Source organism: Furipterus horrens, unplaced genomic scaffold (assembly GCF_987537825.1).
Source record: "Furipterus horrens unplaced genomic scaffold, mFurHor1.1.pri manual_scaffold_11, whole genome shotgun sequence".
Lineage (NCBI taxonomy): Eukaryota > Metazoa > Chordata > Mammalia > Chiroptera > Furipteridae > Furipterus > Furipterus horrens.
The window spans coordinates 43,898,717-43,918,138 of NW_028327181.1; the positions used below are offsets into that span (position 1 = coordinate 43,898,717).

The following is a 19,422-nucleotide window of genomic DNA, read 5'->3' on the forward strand; positions in this document are numbered from 1 at the left end:
GAATTATGCTGAGTGAAAAAAACCCAGTCCGAACAGATTACATACTGTATGATTCCATTTTTATAACATTCTTGAAACAACAAATGGTAGAAATGGAAAACAGATTAGTGGCTGCCAGGGATTAAGGAGGGTGGAGTTAGAGGGAAGTGATGTGGCTATAAAAGGGCCACAGGAGGGATTCTTGAGGTGATGGCAACGTGTAACTAGAATGTATCAGTGTCAACATCCTGGTTGTGGTATTGTACTATGTTTTTGCCAAATGTTACCATTGGGGAACCTGGGTAAAGGGTGGAGGGGAATCTTTCTCTATAATTTTTTACATGAATCTTCGATTATTACAAAATTCAAAGTTTAATTAAAAACCATATGAAAAACACTTTCAATCTATATACTGTATTGACTTTATATTTTGATGAAAATTTAAATAAAAACTATTCATTTTGAATACCATCACAGTTTTTTTCTTTTTTTAAATTCTTTGAGAATGATTACAAATCATGAAGTGATAGAAATTAGAAAATACTAACATGGAACTCAGGGGAAAAAGCGAAAAATAAAAACTAAAAATAAAATTTGCCACACAAAGTTCCCCCACTACTGATAAAAACAATGACTATGAGCACGAATATTATTTTCAAATCCACAACCTAATAGGTCATCCAAAATCCCTGAAACTTCATATTCTTTAACCGTATATTGAACAGTGTCAATAGTGCGGCCTCATTGCATTTGTGCCCTAAGTCTTATAAATCCCTGCAGCCCACTCTCCTTCTTAGGATATGCCAGCAACAACAAAAAAACTGTTCATAATGATCTGAGCCCGGAATCTAATCCTATTTTACAGAGAAACACAAAACCAGTTTTTACACAATTATACACTGAATATTCAGGGAATGCAACTAACATGGAAATCAAGGGAAGACAGCACTCCGTATGGCTCAGAAATTCACCCTGAGTTGTCAGCAACGCAGGAAGCCAGTGGTGCTGACACCGCCCTGGTATTTGAACCCGCAGCTCTGCGTCCCATTTGTAGCACTTACCCTTTCCACTGATCTACAAGCACCTTACTGCTAGGGCAGTCAGCCTCCAGCATTCACGCATGAAAACGTGTTCTTTTATTAGAACTTGTTTCCTTTTATTTCGCCTCTACATTTATAGGTCGGGAATTACATTGATTTTACTTTCTTCTTGAGGCATTTCGCTTGGAAAGCTATGCATGGGGAAGTTACTAAGGCAGCTAGGCTAACATCAACAGCAACCAGCTAAAATCAACAAAAGCCGCAGCCAGCTAACAGCAAGAGGTGTCACGCAAGCAGGAGGGGAGGACAGCGCTACCTTCAGGCAGCCGCCAAAACAACAACAAGCTAAAGAGAAGACGGCAACCCTTACCTCCCTCCGGCTTTCATGCCCTGCGCTGTCCTGCTGGCCAACGCAAACATGTTTCCGTCTTCCTTTAACTGCACATGAAAGATATGCCCTGATATTCCTCAGTGGAATCCTTTACCATGAAATCCCTGTCAATGCCCAGTTCTGGACAAACGCAGACTTCCCTCCATGGGCAGTCCTAGAAACATCAGTAGATCTACATGGAAAGTGTGGGCAGTTCAGAAAAGGAGCCATCTGAGGAACCGGCTTCACATGCCTGCATGAAACCAGGCTGTCAGAAGGAACGGGAGATTTCAAGCATCTCTAATCTGCATCCTCACTGAAATCCAGGGACCTTTTATAACTATGAAGCCAGATCAACAAGGCATGAAGGAGAAACAATTTGGGATCAGAGAAATTAGACTAAAGTTGAAATAATAAAACACAAAGCAAAGCATATTAGGTGAGAAACTTTTTAAAAATCAGAGGATGAATGAAAGCAATAAAAAAAAATAAGACATGTGGTGGAAGACATACCCAGGAGACCAAACAGACACATATTTGAATTTCCTGGAGGAGACTGAAAATAATGAGAAAGGCAATAATCAAAGTAACAACAGAAAGCGTCAAGGGCATGTAGTGAACCCATCACTCCATGCTAATAGCAACTCTGAGAAACTGGGAGGGGAAGAGTTGGACGCGCCAACAATAAGCACCTCAGCCAACTTTCTGCACCCTGCTTAGCGGTGAAACCCCAAAGCACTCACAGCAAAACGATAACAGGGCATCACTGGCATTTAGCACAGCTTGGGTGACCCACGCAATACAGTACAGCGTGCATCAGGGAGAAAAGGTACGGCCGCTGAAATGGAGAAGACAAAAAGCATTGTTATCTGCAGCTGCTAGAACTGTCCACTGGGAAAACACGTGAGCACCAGCTGAAAACCATTAGTACCAGTAAGGGAATGAGTCGGTTACCAATTAAATATTTAAGAAATATCTAACTAAAAATATGAGTGCTCATTTCAGCAGCATATATTCTAAAATTTGAATGACACAGAGTTTAGCATAAAGATGATATGCAAGTTCATGAACCATTCCATATTTTTAAAAAATACAATGACGAAGGACTTCCACGCACAATAATAAAAGTATACAATCTAGGCAGCAACTCAACAAACAAAAAGGAGGAGGAGGAAAAAAGCAAACTTTAAGGAAAGACAAAAAGAAGACTCAGAGAACTGTAGAGACAGCCAGGTGTCTGGACGCAAAGACTGCAGAAATGTCAACATTGTGGGGGGAGATGCAGGGAGTGCTCCCACCTCCCTGAACCACAGCCTCCCCAGGAGGACCCAGGAAGCCTGGACGACCAAACCAGCTGCCCCTTGTGCCTCTGCACGAAGTCAGGAAAGCCTGGCACCACTCCACACGCCTGACTGGCTGCCCACACACGGGCATGGAACCGCTGCACGTGTCATCAAGCTAACAGTCCAGGACTTGACTAACATCAGTACCAAGTTCAAGAGCTCCTCACACCGGGGTAACCTCAGACACCACCAAAATTTAAAACTCATTCCTGGCCCATCACTGAAGACGGGATAAAGAGAATGTGGTATTGAAGGCCCGCTGAGGCCAGTGGGAAGAGGCAGCGGCTCAGGATCCGGGTCCTGAGCAAGGCGCGCAGCCCCACCACGAGGCCTGCGACCACGCGGGGCTGAGAGGAAGGCCCGGATGAACAGTGCCCAGTGGGTGTGCAGGAGAAGCAAGTGAAAGAAACGTGGGTCCCAGGACACAAGTGCCTTGCCCAGAGCTGATGCTGAGATCAATGCCCACAAATAGAATGACTCCTACAAAATCCAAGAAAATGGGTTTTTCAAGGACAGACATTGGCTTTTCACTGATTTCCCAGAACTGGCACCCAGCCAAAACGAGAGGCCCGGGACAGGTTTGCTCAGAGAAACGGAGGAGTGAAGTGCTGAGCACAGGAGCAGCGAGGGTGGCCCCGGTTTACTGACAGAAGACCAGCCTGTGTCCTTCCAACAGCCTCTTCTCAGAAGCCCCGTCACCTGGAGATCTGTGCTCGGGAGGTTCCTGGACCCTGGCTGCGGTGTGGGACACAGACTTTCCAGTTTTACACAGCAACAGCAGCATTCAGGCCAAATGCAGCATCTGACCTTTCTCGGTGTTTGGCTTTGCTCACATTTTGTGTGAGGAAGATAAGAGCTACCCAGTTCCCAGGAACAGTCTGATATCCTCCTCCTCACACTCTTGGTTCTTTCCTTGGTTATTCCAGACAAGGTGCAGGCTCCGTCAGGAGGCTGAGCAGGCTCTGCAGCCCCGAGGGTTATACTTGGAGATGACAGCTGCCAGGATGTTGCTCAGCTTCGGTTTTAAGAAGGTCAGTGTCTCTCTGAAAATTTCTGTGTGAGAGGTGATGGCACCAGGGTGTACGTACTTCTTCCCACAATATGAACTGGACATACTTTTCACGACTGCTGGACTGGAAAGGGTTCGGAACCTGGTGCATTGCCCACTGCAAGCGAACCGAGGGAAACCGCTGACAATGCACCCAGTTTGGATTCAGGGCAAGTATCACACAACCTTCTGTCCAGCGCTGGCTCCTCACAGGGTGGAAGCTCACTGGCTTGCAGAACGGAAGGCCCACAAATGGCATCTTGCTGATGTGGGACAGTTCAAGGTTTCAAATAAACTTGAGCCTTAGACCTAGAAAAAGTTACTTTTTATCAAGATTCTAATAGTCATGCTTCATATTTGTGACACTCTTTAATGTATACTTTTCTCCAGTTTTCTTACTTTGAGATCTCAAAGAATCTTTCTTGCCATTGTGTAATATGTAATATCTTCATAACTGAAGTATTCATGGGAATTAGGAATTTTAAAGGCATTAAGAATTTATTTCCATGTGAAAGTATCATATGATAAAGTGTCATTTGACTATAAGTTTCATTAAATTACTTGAGAATTTGAATACCAGGTTTCAAAATATTTTAAGTGCTTTTCTCTCTCTAAGTAACCTGTATCTAAAAATTAAAAGGATCTTCTTCACTTTTAGCCAAGTTGTCTAACCTTTTATTGTGCCCTCCAATGTTTGACACAGAAGGAGCTGACTGAACTTTATTTGGCCACATCACTTGACCTCTGAGCGTGATTGTCTTCAGTGTTGCTGGGTTTTATGCTCTGCTTTTTTCATTTCGGTTTTACCCTCTTCTTTCTTGTGGTTCATAAGTTATATGATGCATTCCTAATTTTACTGAGTACAAAATTTCAATTCCTTAGTCCTAAAAAATGAGAAAATGTGGTATCTACATGCAGCAGAATATTATTCAGCCTTAAAAAAAAGAAAGGAATTTCTACATGTGATACATGTGATCCATTATGGATAAACCTTGAGGACATCACGCCCAGTGAATAAGCCAGTCACAGAAGGGCAAATACTGTATGATTCCCCATAAATGAGGTCCCTAAAATAGTCAAAATCTTCTCTGCACAGAAGCAGAGTAGAATGGTGGTTACCAGGGTCTGGGGAAAGGAGGAAAAAGGAGTTGCTATTCAATGGGTACAGAGCTTCTATCATGTAAGATGAAAAAGTTCTAAAGATCTGCTGTACAACATTGTGTCTACGGTTAACAATACTTTGCTTTATGCTTCAAATTTGTTGTGAGAGTAATTTCATGTATGCTTAAAAATTTGTTAAGAGGGTAGATCTCATGTTAAGTAGTCATACCACAATAAAAAATGAATTAAAAGTAGAAAAAATAGAAAATGAAAATACTGAGTCTGAAATGTTATTTTTTACCACAAAATGGACTTATTCATCAGTAAATGATCCACGTGAGGGTTCTGATTAAGATGGTGGAGTATGTAAATGCTGTGCTCATCTCTTCCCACAACCACATCAATATTACAATTAAATGATAGAACAATAAACGTGCAAAACCAACTGAAGAATAGCTAGATAGAAGTCCTATAACTATGGATACAAAGAAGAAGCCACACAGAGACTGGTCAGAGGGGTGGAGACATGAACCCAGCGGGCCCCACCCCCAGGTATATTGGCTGAGAACTGGGAGGCGATATCTCAGCTGTAGAGGATCCACTGAGGAGCAAGGCATTGCAGCCCCACACCAGGTTCCCAGCCCAAGCACTAGTGCCAGGAAGAGGAGCCTCCAAAACATCTGGCTGTGAAAGTCATCAGGGATTCTGTCTATCCTGAGTGTCTGTCCCACCCACTGAAGTGTCAACAGCCATCAAGGCTCAACTACAACAGGAGGGCACACACAGCCCACATAGGGGACGCCCCTGGAACACCTGGCTCAGGTGACCAGGGAGATTGGACCCTACATAAGGCTACCTTGCAAGACTGGGAGACATAGCAGATCTACCAAACACATGGACATAAACATAGTCAGCCAAAATGAGGACACAAAAATACATGTCTTGAAGAAAGAACAGGAGGACTCTCCAGGAAAAGAACGAAACAAAATGGAGACAAGCAATCTACCAGATACAGAGTTCAAAACATGCCTATAAGGATACTCAAGAAACTTAGTTAGAACCTCAACAAAAAGAAAGCAAGCATAAAAAAGGACAAAGAAACCATAAAAAAGAACCAGGTAAAAATGAGCACTACAATAACTGAAATGAATATACTAGGTGGAATCAACAGCATATCAGATGAAGCAGAGGATCAAATCAGAGAGTTGAAGACAAGGTAGCAGAAAACACCCAATCAAAACAGCAAAAAGAAAAAAGAATAAATAAAAATGAGGTTAGATTAAGGAACCTCTGGGACAACATCAAGCATTATAACATTCACATCATAGGGGTACCAGAAGAAGGAGAGAGAGAGCAAGGGATAAGAATCTATTTGGAGGAATAATGATTAAAAACTTCCCTAACCCGCTGAAGAAAATAGACATACAAGTCTAGGAAGCACAGAGATTCCCAAACAAGCTAGACCCAAAGAGGCCCACACCAAGACACATCATAATTAAAATGCCAAAGGGCAAAGACAAAGAGAGAATATTAAAAGCAGCAAGAGAAAGGCAGTTAGTTACCTACCAGGGAGCTCCCTTAAAACTGTCAGCTGATTTCTCAACAGAAACACTTCAGGACAGAAGGGATTGGCACAAAATATTCAAAGTGATGAAAAGCAAGAACCTACAGCCAAGACTACTCTGTCTAGCAAGGCTACCATTTTAAATGGAAAGAGCATTAACTTAGAGTTGAGCAAGGTGCAACTGGCATTAAACATTCAATTTACTTAACTTTTAGGGAAGTGGGATACTAGTGACATTCTTTTAAACCCCACAAGTACTATATATAGAATCATCCAAATGAGCACTTTTGCGTATCGCTGGGTTTTGCAATGCTCATCTGTGTGGCTACAGAAAACTCCTCTGGCCAAGTGCTGTCTCTAAAACAAACCAGTGTTCAACCCACATCCTCTTTGTACCCATCAGATCTCATCTCACTCAACCCCACTGCTAATGTGAGCAGAAAGCTGACCCTACGTCTATCTCTGACCCATCCAGAGGATCTGGCAATCCCACTTTGAGAGGTATATACTGAATGGGTGGAGAGCAGGGATTCAGACAGCTGTGTACACACTCACATTCGTAGCAACATTATTCATAGTAGCCAAGAGGGAAAACAACACAAATGCCCACTGATGGATGAAGGGGTAAACAAAATGTGGTGTAGCCATACAATGGAATATTATTCAGCCTTTAAAAGGAAATTCTGACACATCTACAACATGGATGAACCTTAAAGACATTATACTAAATGAAATAAGCCAGACACGAAAGGACAAATATTGCACAATTCCAATTATATGAAATACCTAGAACAGGCCAATTCATAGAGACAGAAAGGGAAATGATGGTTACCAGGGGCTGGGGAGAGGGAGGGATGAAGAGTTACTGTTTAATGATTACAGAGTTTCACTTTTGCAAGATGGAAAGAATTCTAGAGATGGACGGTGGTGATGGATGCACAACACTGTTAATGCCACTGAGCTGTACACTTAGAAATGATAATATGATAATTAGAAATACAATTATTTTCTGTTGTGTATTTTACCACAACTTAAAAAAATCCATCAGGAGGGTTTAGAACTGTTGATTCTACCCTTTGAAATACACCCAGAACCCAACTACTGACCCCAGCTCCACAGCTACAGCCCCGTCCAAGCCACCTCCTTCCTCGTGTCCAGCAACAGCCTCTGAGCCCGTCTCCCCACTCAGCTCATCCATTCACAACAAGCAGCCAAAGTTCCCATTTCAAAATGAAGTCAGATCATTTTATCCTGTCCTCTCAGGCCCCCCCCCCCCCCCCCCCCCCCCCCGGTTCTCCTCCTCCTCACTCGCTGCAACCACACTGGCTTCCTACTGCTCTGGGATGGGCATCCACGGTGTCTAACTGGCTGACTTCCCCACGTCATCCACCTGGCGTTCATGAAGCTCCACGGACGCAGGTATATTTGTCCTGTTCACTGATGATCCCTTTTGCCTAGAATAGTGCTGGGCATATAGTCCCACTCAAAAATAATTGTTGAATTAATGAATGACTAAAAGGAGGATTGTTTCTAGTCTGGAAATGAAACCCTTCAGAACCAGGACTCAGAGTGAAAAGCGCAGCAGTGTTTTGGACAAGGCTGCCACCTAGTGGCTGGATTCCTTCATGGCTTTGTGGGGGCTCGACCTTTCTCAGGACAGCGATGAGCAGTTAATGGGGCTAAGCAGGGAGGACAAGGGCCAAGCCCAAGGGATCACCCTGTTCCCTAAAATCTATACCTATCATGTAATATGAAGTATACACAAAGAATACCTTAGAGAGAAAAGGAAGAGGAAAGACATATCTGGGCTGTAATGCAGATACATTAATAACGATAAAAACAATCAGAGGAGTGGATGCTGGGTGTGGAAACATGAGGTGGGCATGGGAGACAGAAAGCGAAACTTATTTGAACTTCATGAAGCCAAGTTTCCTGAAGTGAATGAAACACCATGTTCTGCTTAAGGCTGTGTGAGAATGAGGAGAGGTGACAGACAGCCCAGCAGGGTAGTGGACCAGGCTCAGGCAGGGCAGCACCTGACCCTTGACACCTTTGCCGCTCGACACCTTTGCCGCTCTTGTGGAAGAAAACTTCGGCAGAGCCCCAGGCGATGGCATAAGCCTGGACACCAGAACCTAGAAACATCTAGAAAAGGCTTCCGGAAAATTCATGCACCCCATTCAAGCAGTTTCCACACCCCATGGGTTACGTGGTGAATTAGCGCTATATGCAAGTGTGAGGAACCATAAAACTATTATTACCAAAGACTGAGAATTTTCAGCTAGTGCTAGGTGTCACGATTCTCCCTATGGACACATCAATCCCCAGGAAAGGGTGCAATACAAGCTGACTGCAGGTTTAACTGTGGCGAGGTTAAAACCACAAGACTGCATTATAATTTAATAACAAGATCCTTCTCAAAATTTATGCAGTTGAAAGAAAGCATAGGTAATACCATACCACACATTACAGAAAACCTGTCACAGAGTCAAAAGTTCAAAAACTAAGACTTGAGGGAATGTCTGAAGCCTTAAAGAGGATTCTGTCTTATAATTACATCTTCTTTTTTTTTAAGTATATTTTATTGACTATGTTGTTACAGTAGTCCCAATATTTTTCCGCTCTGCTCCCCTCCTCCCAGTACCCCCGCTTCCCTCCAGCAGTCCCACCCCTTAGTTCATGTCCACGGGTCATGCATATAAATTCTTTGGCTTCACCCTTTCCTATATTATTCTTAGCTTCCCCCTGTCTATTTTGTACCAATCAATTATGCTCCTTCATCCCTGCACCATTTCCCCATTTCTCCCCTTTCCCCCTCCCAGCTGATAACCCTCCATATGATCTCCATACCTATGATTCTGTCCCTGTTCTGGTTTGCTTAGTTGGATTTTGTTTTTATTTTTTAGATTCTGTTGTTGATAGTTGTGTTTGTTGTCATTTTAATGTTCATAGTTTTTATCTAGTTTTTCTTAAATAAGTCCCTTTCACGTTTCATATAATAATGGCTTGGTGATGATGAACTCCTTTAGCTTTACCTTGTTTGGGAAGCACTTTATGTGCCCTTCCATTCTAAATGATAGCTTTGCTGGTTAGAGTGATCTTGGTTGTAGGTCCTGGCTTTTCATCACATTGAATACTTCTTGCCAGTCCCTTCTTGCCTGCAAAGTTTCTTCTGAGAAATCAGCTGATAGTCTTATAGGCACCCCTTTGTAGTTAACTCTGCTTTTCTCTTGCTGTTTTTAAGATTCTCTATCTTGAACCTTTGGCATTTTAATGATGATGTGTCTTGGTGCGGTCCTCTTTGAGTCTAGCTTGTTTGGGACTCTTTGTGCTTCCTGGACTTGTATGTCTATTTCCATCACCAAATTTGGGAAGTTTTCCTTATTATGTTTTCACATAAGCTTTCAATTTCTTGCTCTTCCTTTTCTCCTTCTGGCACCCCTATGATTTGGACGTTGATATGTTTCAAGTTGTCCCAGAGGTTCCTAAGCCTCTCCTCATTTTTTTCAATTCTTGTTTCCTCATTCTGTACTGGTTGACTGTATTTTTCTTCCTTATGTTCCAAATCATTGATTTGAACCCCAGTTTCCTTCCCTTCCCCAGTGGTTTTGTGTGGATTTTCCTTCATTTCACTTAGCATAGCCTTCACTTCTTCCCTTATGCATCTGCTGTACTTAAGCATATGTCAAGCCTGTATCTTTATCACCAGTGTTTTGAACTCTTCACCTGTTAGGTTGGCTATCTCCTTGTTGCTTAGTTCTCTTACTGGAACCTTGATCCATTCCCCACTTTGAGCCATACTTCTCTGTCTCCTCATCTTGACAGGCTCTTGTGTTTGTTTGCCTCTGTGTCTTAGGTAGAGCTGTTCCACCTATTACATTGTAAAGGGTGGAACTTTAGGTATTTGTCAGTACAGGATGACCAGTTTCACCATGTTGTGGCACTGTATGCGGGGGAGGGATCTGAGAGGGAACAATGCCGCTTGCTCAGTACTCGCCCCTCCTCCAGGCACCTCTCCCACCTCATCATAGGATCGGCTAGAAAAGCTGCTGCCTTGGCCATTGTTCCCAGAGTGGGTGTGTCTGCGGACATTCTAGGACCACGGGGGCCCTTTAACAAGTGGATTCTGTTGAGAGACCAGCAGTTTCTTCCTCCACTCCAACCCCCACTGGTTTTCACAGTCAGACAATGGGGCTTTATTTTCTCCGGTGCTGGAACCATGAGCTGTTCAGTCTGGTCTGGTGCTGGGAGCACTCCCCAGGTGTCCCTCCCTACTTCTTAAAACTTGTGACTGCTTTCTGCCAGCCTGCCACTGCCCCCGCTGCTGCCACCACCACACCACATCCTCTCTGCCCCGGCTCCACCCCTCCTACCTGTCTGGATGAGTATTTCTTCTTTATATCTTAGTTTGTTTGACTTCCATGCAGCTTGATTTCCTGGAATTTCTGGTTGTCTCTAGTTTTGAGGTAGTTGTATTCCTTCCTAGTTGTGGAGGGAGATGCACCATGTCTGTCCACACCTCCATCTTGGCTGGAAGTCTCCTATATCTTCCTTTTAAGAGGAAATCAACTACATATTGCTAGCATTTTTCTCATTTTCTTTAATTTTATTATTTTTCTTTACAGTTGAATTCCTAGAGAATGTATGTAAATCTAGTGAGCTTCCAATGGGGGTGCCCTTTATAACACACAAAATCATTTCCATGTTTTTCATGCATGTAAAATAAAGAAAAATGTGATCCAATATTAAAATGAACACCTAACACTGCTGTACGATTGCAGAAGTGGTGGCACCTACTACCGAGTGGCACGAGCTTATGGCTGAGTAGTATTCCATTGGATGTATGTGCCACATCTTCTTTATCCAATGCCTTTTTGAGGGACACTTCAGTTGTTTTCATGTCTCGGCCACGGTGAATAATGCTACAATGAACACAGGAGTACATATCTCTTTAAAAATAAATGTCTTTAAATTTTTCAGGTAGATACCCAGAAGAGGGGTTGCTGGGTCATACTGTAATTCTATTTTTAATTTTTGAGGAAACTGTATACAGTTTTTCATAGTGTCTGTACCAGTTTACATTCCCAGCAGCAGTGAATAAGGGTTCCTTTTCCTCCACAATCTCTCCAATCCTTGTTATCACTTGTCTTGTTGGTAATAGTCATTCTAACAGGTATGAGGTGGTATATCATTGTAGTTTTGATTTGTATTTCCCTCATAGCTAGAGAGGTTGAGAATCTTTTCATATATCCGTTGGCCATTTGTATGTCTTCTTGGGAGAAATGTCTGTGCAGGACCTCTGTCCATTTTTTAAATTGGATTTTGTTGTTGTTGTTGAGTTCTTTATTTTAGACATTAACACATTATCAAAGGTGTTGTTTGCATATATCTTCTGCCACTCAGTAGGTTGCCTTTTTGTTTTGTTGATGGTTTCTTTTCCTGTGCAGAATCTTTTCAGTTTTATATAGTCCCATTCATTTATTTTTGCTTTTACTTCCTTTGTCTTTAAGGCCAAATTCATAAAATCCTCTCCAAGATCAAAATCCATAAGTTTAGTACCTATGTTTTCTTCTATGTAACTTATTGTTTCAGGTCTTGTATTTAGGTTTCTGACCCATTTTCAGTTAGTTTTTGTATATGAGGACAAACAGCAGTCCAGTTTCATTCTTTTGTATGCGGCTTTCCAATTTTCCCAGCACCATTTTTTAAAGAGGCTTTCTTTTCTCCATTGTGTGTTTTTGGCTCCTTTTTCAAAAATTATTTGCCCACATACATGTGGATTTGGATAATTAGGTGTTTTGATTGCTTCTTGGATGCAAGGATCTAGGTCTTTCTATAGGTTTGGGAATTTCTCATCAACTGTTTGAATAGGCTCTGTTCCCCTCTCCCTCTATTCTTCTGGTAGGCTCATTATTCATACATTGCTCTTTCTGATGGAGTCAGATTGTTCTCGTAGAGTTATTTCATGTTTGTTTGTTTGTTTTTAACTCTGAAGTCTCTCCTTCTCCCACCTGCATCATTTCTAGAGTCCTGCCTTCAATATCACTAATTCTCTCCTCCATCGGGTCAGCTCTATTACCTACACATGCTAGTTCATCATCATCTTTTTAAATGGAGTTCTTCATCTCCAAAATTTCTACTTGGTTCTTTTTAAAAGTTACAATCTCTCTGGCAAAGTATTCTTTTTGTTCATTGATTTTACTTATGACTTCATTAAACTCTGTATATGTACTTTCTTGTACCTTGTAGAACTTTTTCAGAACTGCAATCTTGAATTCCCTGTTAGTTAAATCACATATTTCCATGTCTTTGCATTTATCTTCTGGAGATTTTTCATTTTTTTTCTGAGCTGCCTCATTTACTTGGTTATTCAGAGTGATTGATGGATTCCTTCTCTGCCTAGGCATCTATGGGAATGAAATCTACTTTTTAAATATATACATATTATTTACTTAAATCATTTTTTACTTTTCAATTACAGTTGAGATACAATATTATATTAGTTTCAGGCGTAAATCCTGTATCATCTGACACCATACATAGATATTAGAATATTATTGACTATATCCTCTATGCTTATATCCTCATAACTATTCTCTAACAACCAGTGTGTGCTTCTTAATCCCTTCACCTTTTTCACCCATTCTCCCACCTGGCAACTGTCAAAATATTCCCTGTATTTATAAGTCTGTTTCTGCTAGTTCACTTGTTTTGCTTTTTAGATTCTATTGTTTATAAATATGTATTTAGTGCCATTATATTGTTCTTATTTTCTATCTGATTTATTTCCTTCATTTCCTTCTTCTTAAATAAGACCCTTTAACATTTTATGTAATACTGGTTTGGAGTGATGAACGTCTTTAGCTTTTTCTTGTCTGATAAGCTCTTTATCTGTCCTTTGAGTCCAAATGATAGCTTTGCTGGGTAGAGTAATCTTAGTTGTAGGTCCTTGCTTTTCATCACTGTGAATATTTCTTGCCATTCCCTCCTAGCCTGCAAAGATTCTGTTGAGAAATCAGCAGTCTTATGGGATCTCCCTAGTAGATAACTGCTTTTTTCTTGCTGCTTTTAAGATTCTTTCTTTGTCTTTAAACATTTGCATTTTAATTATGATGTGTCTCAGTGTGGGTCTCTTTAGGTTCATCTTGTTTGGGTCTCTATGCTTCCTGGACTCCTATGTCTATTTTCCTTCACCAGGTTAGAGAACTTTTCTGTCATTATTTTCAAATAGGTTTTCAGTTTCTTGCTCTCTCTCTTCTCCTTCCAACACCCCCATGATGTGACTGCTGGCACACTTAAAGTTGTCCTACAGACTCCTTATACTATCTTCATTTTCTTGGAGTCTTTTTTTGTTCTTGCTATTTTGATTGGGTGTTTTCTGTTTCCATATTCCAAATTGCTTATCTGATTCTCAACATCATCTCCTCTACTGTTGATTCCCTGTAAACTATTCTTCATTTCAGTTAGCGTGTACCCTTCATTTCTGACAGGTTGTTTTTTATGGTGTCCATGTCCTTTTTTATGCTGTTGAAGTTCTCACTAAGTTCATCGAACATCCTTGTAACCAGTGTTGTCAGCTTTGCATCTAGGAGCTTGCTTGTCTCTATTTTGCACAGTTTTTTTCTAAAGTTTTGTTCTGTTCTTTCACTGGGACACGTTCTTTGTCTCCTTAATTTGGCAGCCTCCCTGTGTTTCTTTCTATGTGTTAGGTAAAGCTGCTATGTCTCAGGCTTGGTAGAGTGGCCTAATGTAGTAGGTGATCTGTGGGGTTCATTGGCACAGCCTCCCTGATCACCCAAGCTGGGCACTGGAGGTACGCTCCTCATATGGGCTTCGTACACCCTCCTGTTGTAGTTGAGCCTTGATTGCTGTCGGCACATTAATGGGAGGGATTTATCCCCAGGCTGGTCAGCTACAAGGACTGGCTGCAATCACCAACTGCCGTGGAGGATCATCTGTGCAGGGGCCCACCCCGCAGAGCAGGACTTACTTCAGCCGGGCTCTGGTGTCCACTGAGTCCGCCCCTTGAATGTGTTACTTGTGGAGGTGGTTGGGTGGTGTTTCGATGTGGTCTGAAGCTGTTCAGTAGGTGCACTGGCTCTGGGGCCTTCCAGGAGGTGAAGGCCAAGGTCAACCACTGCCTGTGTTCTTCCCAGGGCCACCTGGCATGAAGCAGTCTGCTGATGGCTTTTTCTTGTGCTGGGCTTGGAGGTACCCAGGGGAGGCCAAGCTATGAAGCAAGGCTGGCTGCTGCTAGTGCCAGGCTGGGGTCCCCTTAGTGAGAGGTATGGGGCTTGCTGAAGCCAAATGCTGCTTGTTTGAGAGATTTTAGGAAAATCTAAAGCATAAGCCAAGATAGGCCTTTTGTATGGAAAAGCCACTGAAAAGAGCATAGGTGAGCCCACAAGGTGGATGCGGCAGAGTCTCAGAGAATCACCAGGGCAGGGCGAACAGTGTTTGCCAGGTTGATAGAGACTCAGATATGGCGCTTACCTGCCGGCTCTATGTGGGCGGGTCTCAGAAAAGGAACAGTGGCCTCTGCCAGCATTTTTGTCTGACAGAAAGCTGTGCCCCCATCCCCCAGCTCTTGCCCTGATGCCAGACCACTCAGTTTCTCCCATATGTCCCTGGGGTCTTTTGAGCTGCTGCCTCAGTAAGGGAGCTCAGAGGAGTGAGTCCAAGTGAGGCCCTTTAAGAGGAACTGCTTAGGACTCCAGAAGCCTTCATCTTACTCAGCTGCAATCCCCGCTGGTGTTTACAGCCTCAAGTTCTGGGGCCTTGCCTTCCTGGTACTGGAACCCTGGGCTGGGGGCTAGTGTGGGGCTGGGAGCCTTCGCTCCTCAGGGGAACCGCCACAGCAGAGATATCCTTCCCGGTTTTTATCCGCCACACGTGGGAGTGGGACCAGTTCGTTCTGTGTCTCCACCCCTCCTACCAGTCTCGATGTTACTTCTTCTTCAATTCCCTACTTGTAGGACTGACTTCCATTCGGCTAGATTTTAGGCAGTTCTGAATGATGTTTGTTCTGTAGCTTACTCGTAATTTTGATATAGTTGTGGGAGGATTTGAGAACCACATTTACCTATGCCACCATCTCGACTGGAATTTCCACTTTAAAGAGTGGCATTTGTCTATTTAGTCTTTTGATAAGAAGTCTTTTGTTTCCCAGCAGGTGGCACTGAAGCACAAGTTTTTAAGTTTCTCTTGCACTGCTCTGGTTTCTTGGACCTCTACCAGACAGGCGGGAAAATCACCTCGGTTTCAGGGCTGCACCCCTGTCGGGGAATGTGGTGGGTGATGCGGCCCCAAGCTTGTGAAACCCTAGTGCTGTCCCCGGCAGCTGTGGGTGGGGCGGGGTGAGCTGGGAGAGGAGAGATGGTGCATCTGTGGATTTATTCCCCCAGTAATGGCGACTGTTGGACCTCAGCCACCCCCCCTGTGTATCTTCACCCCGTCTGTGGGAGCAGCTGCAGCGTGCACCTGCCGCTCAGGGGAAAACGCTGCTGCCTCTCCACTTCTCAGGGCTGCAGATAACATGCTCTGTAGCTCAACACTCACGCTACAGCCCCTCCTGGGCTCTGCTGCGAGCTCTGGGAGGGTGAGGAGAGGCAGCCAGGCTCCATGGAAGCCACCAGGCAACCACGACTGCACGCCTGCACTCCATCTCTGCGCAGGTCACTGTGTTCAGGTGCAGTGCACACCAGCCTCTCCATCGGGGACACTCACCTCACTGCATCCCTCTGCTCCTCCCAGCCACAGGATGTGCAGGTGGCACCTGACTCCTCCCTTCTCCCAAGACCTGTGATGAGCCCCGGGCTGTGTCTGGCACCTGCTGCTGCTCTCCTCCCTTCCCACCTCCCTTGCTCCCTCCGACTCACCCACCTTCAGATGTTTCACTGTGTGGACCTCTTAGACATATTCGTATTTTGAGCAGGGGATCCTTTTTTGAATTATAGCTGTTCAAACTGTTGTAACTTCAAGGGGAAAAGCCAGGGGAACCTCTCAGGCTGCCATTTCTCTGACATCACTCCTCTGTTCTTTGATGTTTTAAGTTTCCCCTGCTCTGAACTCAAATATAATGATTAAAAAAACCTTTTCTGTTCCTCAAAATGAGAGTAACACTGAGAAAGTTCACAATTCCAATGGCCATGGCCATCTAAGTGACCCAGAGTGGCCTTTATGTGACGATCGTCCCACTTTCCCATAGGACATTGTGCCCCCACACCTATGAGGGACCTGCAGGATTGTTCCTTCACTCGTCCAATGCACGTCACGCCAAGACAACCCCAGAACACCTGCCACCTTGCCTGGTGTCACACACTTATGGTGACGGATGAGCATCTACAAGGACAGAGGGAACCATGACACTCCCCACTACCTTTTTGGTTCTTGTCTGTCTCCCCACCAGATATAAACTTCTGGGGCAGGATGTCTCCACCTAAAACAGTTCCTGGCTCAGAGTAAGTGCTCAATACACATCCGACAAGGAAGGGGTCCATCCATCATCGAAGTGCTTTCTCACGGCCAAGATGAATGGCCTGCCCGGCTCCCTCCAGCCTGGGCCCCTCGGACAAGAGCCCATTGATTGGGGTGCCTCCTACCTGCGCTGCTCCTCAGGCGGCTCTCAGTGAGCTCAGAGATGGTCCCGGATGTGGAAGTCTTTTTCAGTCGAACTACCCCGGAAGCGGTGGTACCTCCTGGTTTGTTGAGCATGTCCTCACTACTGGTCCTCTTGAGCTAAGAGAGAGGTGGAGGGAAAAAGAGAGGATGAAGAGATGCACTTTCAGTGGGGAGAACTAGACCAAGTGGGCGTCCCGGGGGTAGGTGCAGTAACAGCCCTTTGCGGAGCACGACCTGTGCTATCATCATCGACAGGTCTGAGGACGGTCTTCCACTGCCATTTCGAAGAATACTAGAAGATCGTGGGTGAGTATTACCCACCATGCCACACTTTCAGTAATGAATTCTTAAAAACCCTGCTTCCCTGGAAAACTTTTTAGACAAATGGGAGTTGATGAAAGAAGACTTATGAGATGTACAAAAGTCAGGGCATGGCAATGCACAAAAAATCCAAGGACAACACAAGTAACTTAAAATATACATCTGGAGGAAGCAGAGAGAAGAGGAAGAGAAGACCTGGATACTGACCCTGTGCTCAACACCAAGTGCTCTGTGTACGGCCTCACACAGAAAGTGTGTTACTCTGTGTACGACCTCAGACAGACAGCGTGTTACTGTGTATGACCTCACACAGACAGCATGTTACTCTGTGTACGACCTCACACAGACAGCATGCTACTCTGTGTACGACCTCACACAGACAGCATGCTACTCTGTGTACGACCTCACACAGACAGCATGCTACTCTGTGTACGACCTCACACAGACAGCATGCTACTCTGTGTACGACCTCACACAGACAGCATGCTACTCTGTGTACGACCTCACACAGACAGCATGTTACTCTGTGTACGACCTCACACAGACAGCATGCTACTCTGTGTACGACCTCACACAGACAGCATGCTACTCTGTGTACGACCTCAGACAGACAGCGTGTTACTGTGTATGACCTCACACAGAAAGTGTTACTGTGTACGACCTCACACAGAAAGTGTGTTACTCTGTGTACGACCTCAGACAGACAGCGTGTTACTGTGTATGACCTCACACAGACAGCATGCTACTCTGTGTACGACCTCACACAGACAGCATGTTCAAAAGGAAGGAAGGAACTTCTGTGGAGGCCAAAGAACACCGTTAATGAACGGCAGAAAGAGAACAGCACCCCTACCCCCACTCCTTTTCTGCTTTCTTCTCTGTCCTGAAGAGGAAGTACAAACATTTGTTGAAAGAAATTGAAGTTTAAGAGGGGGATCCCCTTTCAGCAACTCTGGGCTGGCCAGGAGGGGGCGGTGGGGAGTTGGCAGGAGCGCAGTCAGAGCATGCAGCTCGCCAGAAAAAGTTCTCCTGGTTGACAACTGTGTTGGTATCTCAACTGTGGGACTTACGCTGATGCTAGAATGCTGTGTCATTCTATGCACCAGGAGTGTTCGTATTCCAGACTTGTATTCGACAGGCCTCCTTCTGTGTCCTGTCTTTTATCTCTAATTGGAAGTAAGAGCCAGATACCAATGCAAAGACATGGCTGAAGATCATATGGTGTTGGGTTACTTATTGCTGGTTATGGTAATATGGGTCCTATTTTCCAAGTCTCCCCATTTGCTATTTTGACTGCGGAGCTATGTCCATTGGAACCCACTCTCAATCAGCCTGCGATTGCTTGGAGAGACATATGTCTGAGTTTACGGAGTGCAGTTTGAATGAACTGGTTAAGCATGGTTTCTGTGCTGTAAAGAAAGACACTTGCTGCTGAACAGGACCTGACTACAAAGGACGTTGCCTTGGCCTTGCCAGTAAAGACTTGGAGTTCATGATGTGTGATGATGATGCTGTGTCCCCCTTCCTGGGTCTTGAAGAAAGGCCCCAGAGAAAGGCATAACCTGCTCAACTGCTGGTGAGCCTGCAGAAAGGCATTAAGTGGTAATCCCCGTCTATATGTACATTATCCAATGTGTAAGAAGAACACAGGAACAGGTCCTGATGACAATGGTCTATATTTTGAACCCAAAGAAGCAGTGGTGGGATGCTATGTTTTAGGATTCAGTCCAGATGTGAGTTTTTCCCAAGCAACATCACTGAAAGCATATAATGGAATGCATTTTTCTCTAAGGGGATCTATACAATCGTATTCTAGAAAGTATAGTTACCTGTACTAATGTTTTTATGTGAAGAACATAGTGTCTTGGAAACCATCAACAAAATAAAAAGACAACCCCCTGAATGTGAGAAAATACCCATAAATCTGACAAGGGGTTAATACCCAATATTATACAAAACTTAATACAACTCAACACCAAAGAAACAAACAATCCAATTAAAAAATGGGCAGAGAACTTGAATAGACACTTCTCCAA

The 19,422-nt window shown here is 43.9% G+C and overlaps 1 protein-coding gene and 2 pseudogenes across 4 annotated transcripts in view; 2 read left to right on the forward strand and 1 right to left on the reverse strand.

The window, feature by feature from the left end:
- SPECC1 (sperm antigen with calponin homology and coiled-coil domains 1) overlaps positions 1-19,422 on the reverse strand; it is a 255,686-nt gene that overhangs the window by 191,401 nt on the left and 44,863 nt on the right. For all 4 annotated transcript variants that reach the window (XM_090292309.1, XM_090292308.1, XM_090292306.1 and 1 more), the window contains exon 3: positions 17,047-17,182. In XM_090292309.1, coding sequence (XP_090148435.1) covers positions 17,047-17,182 — 136 coding nt within the window. The remainder of the gene's footprint in view (positions 1-17,046; positions 17,183-19,422) is intronic.
- LOC149997433 (U6 spliceosomal RNA) lies at positions 2,382-2,474 on the forward strand (annotated as a pseudogene).
- LOC149997434 (proteasome subunit alpha type-1 pseudogene) lies at positions 17,221-18,947 on the forward strand (annotated as a pseudogene).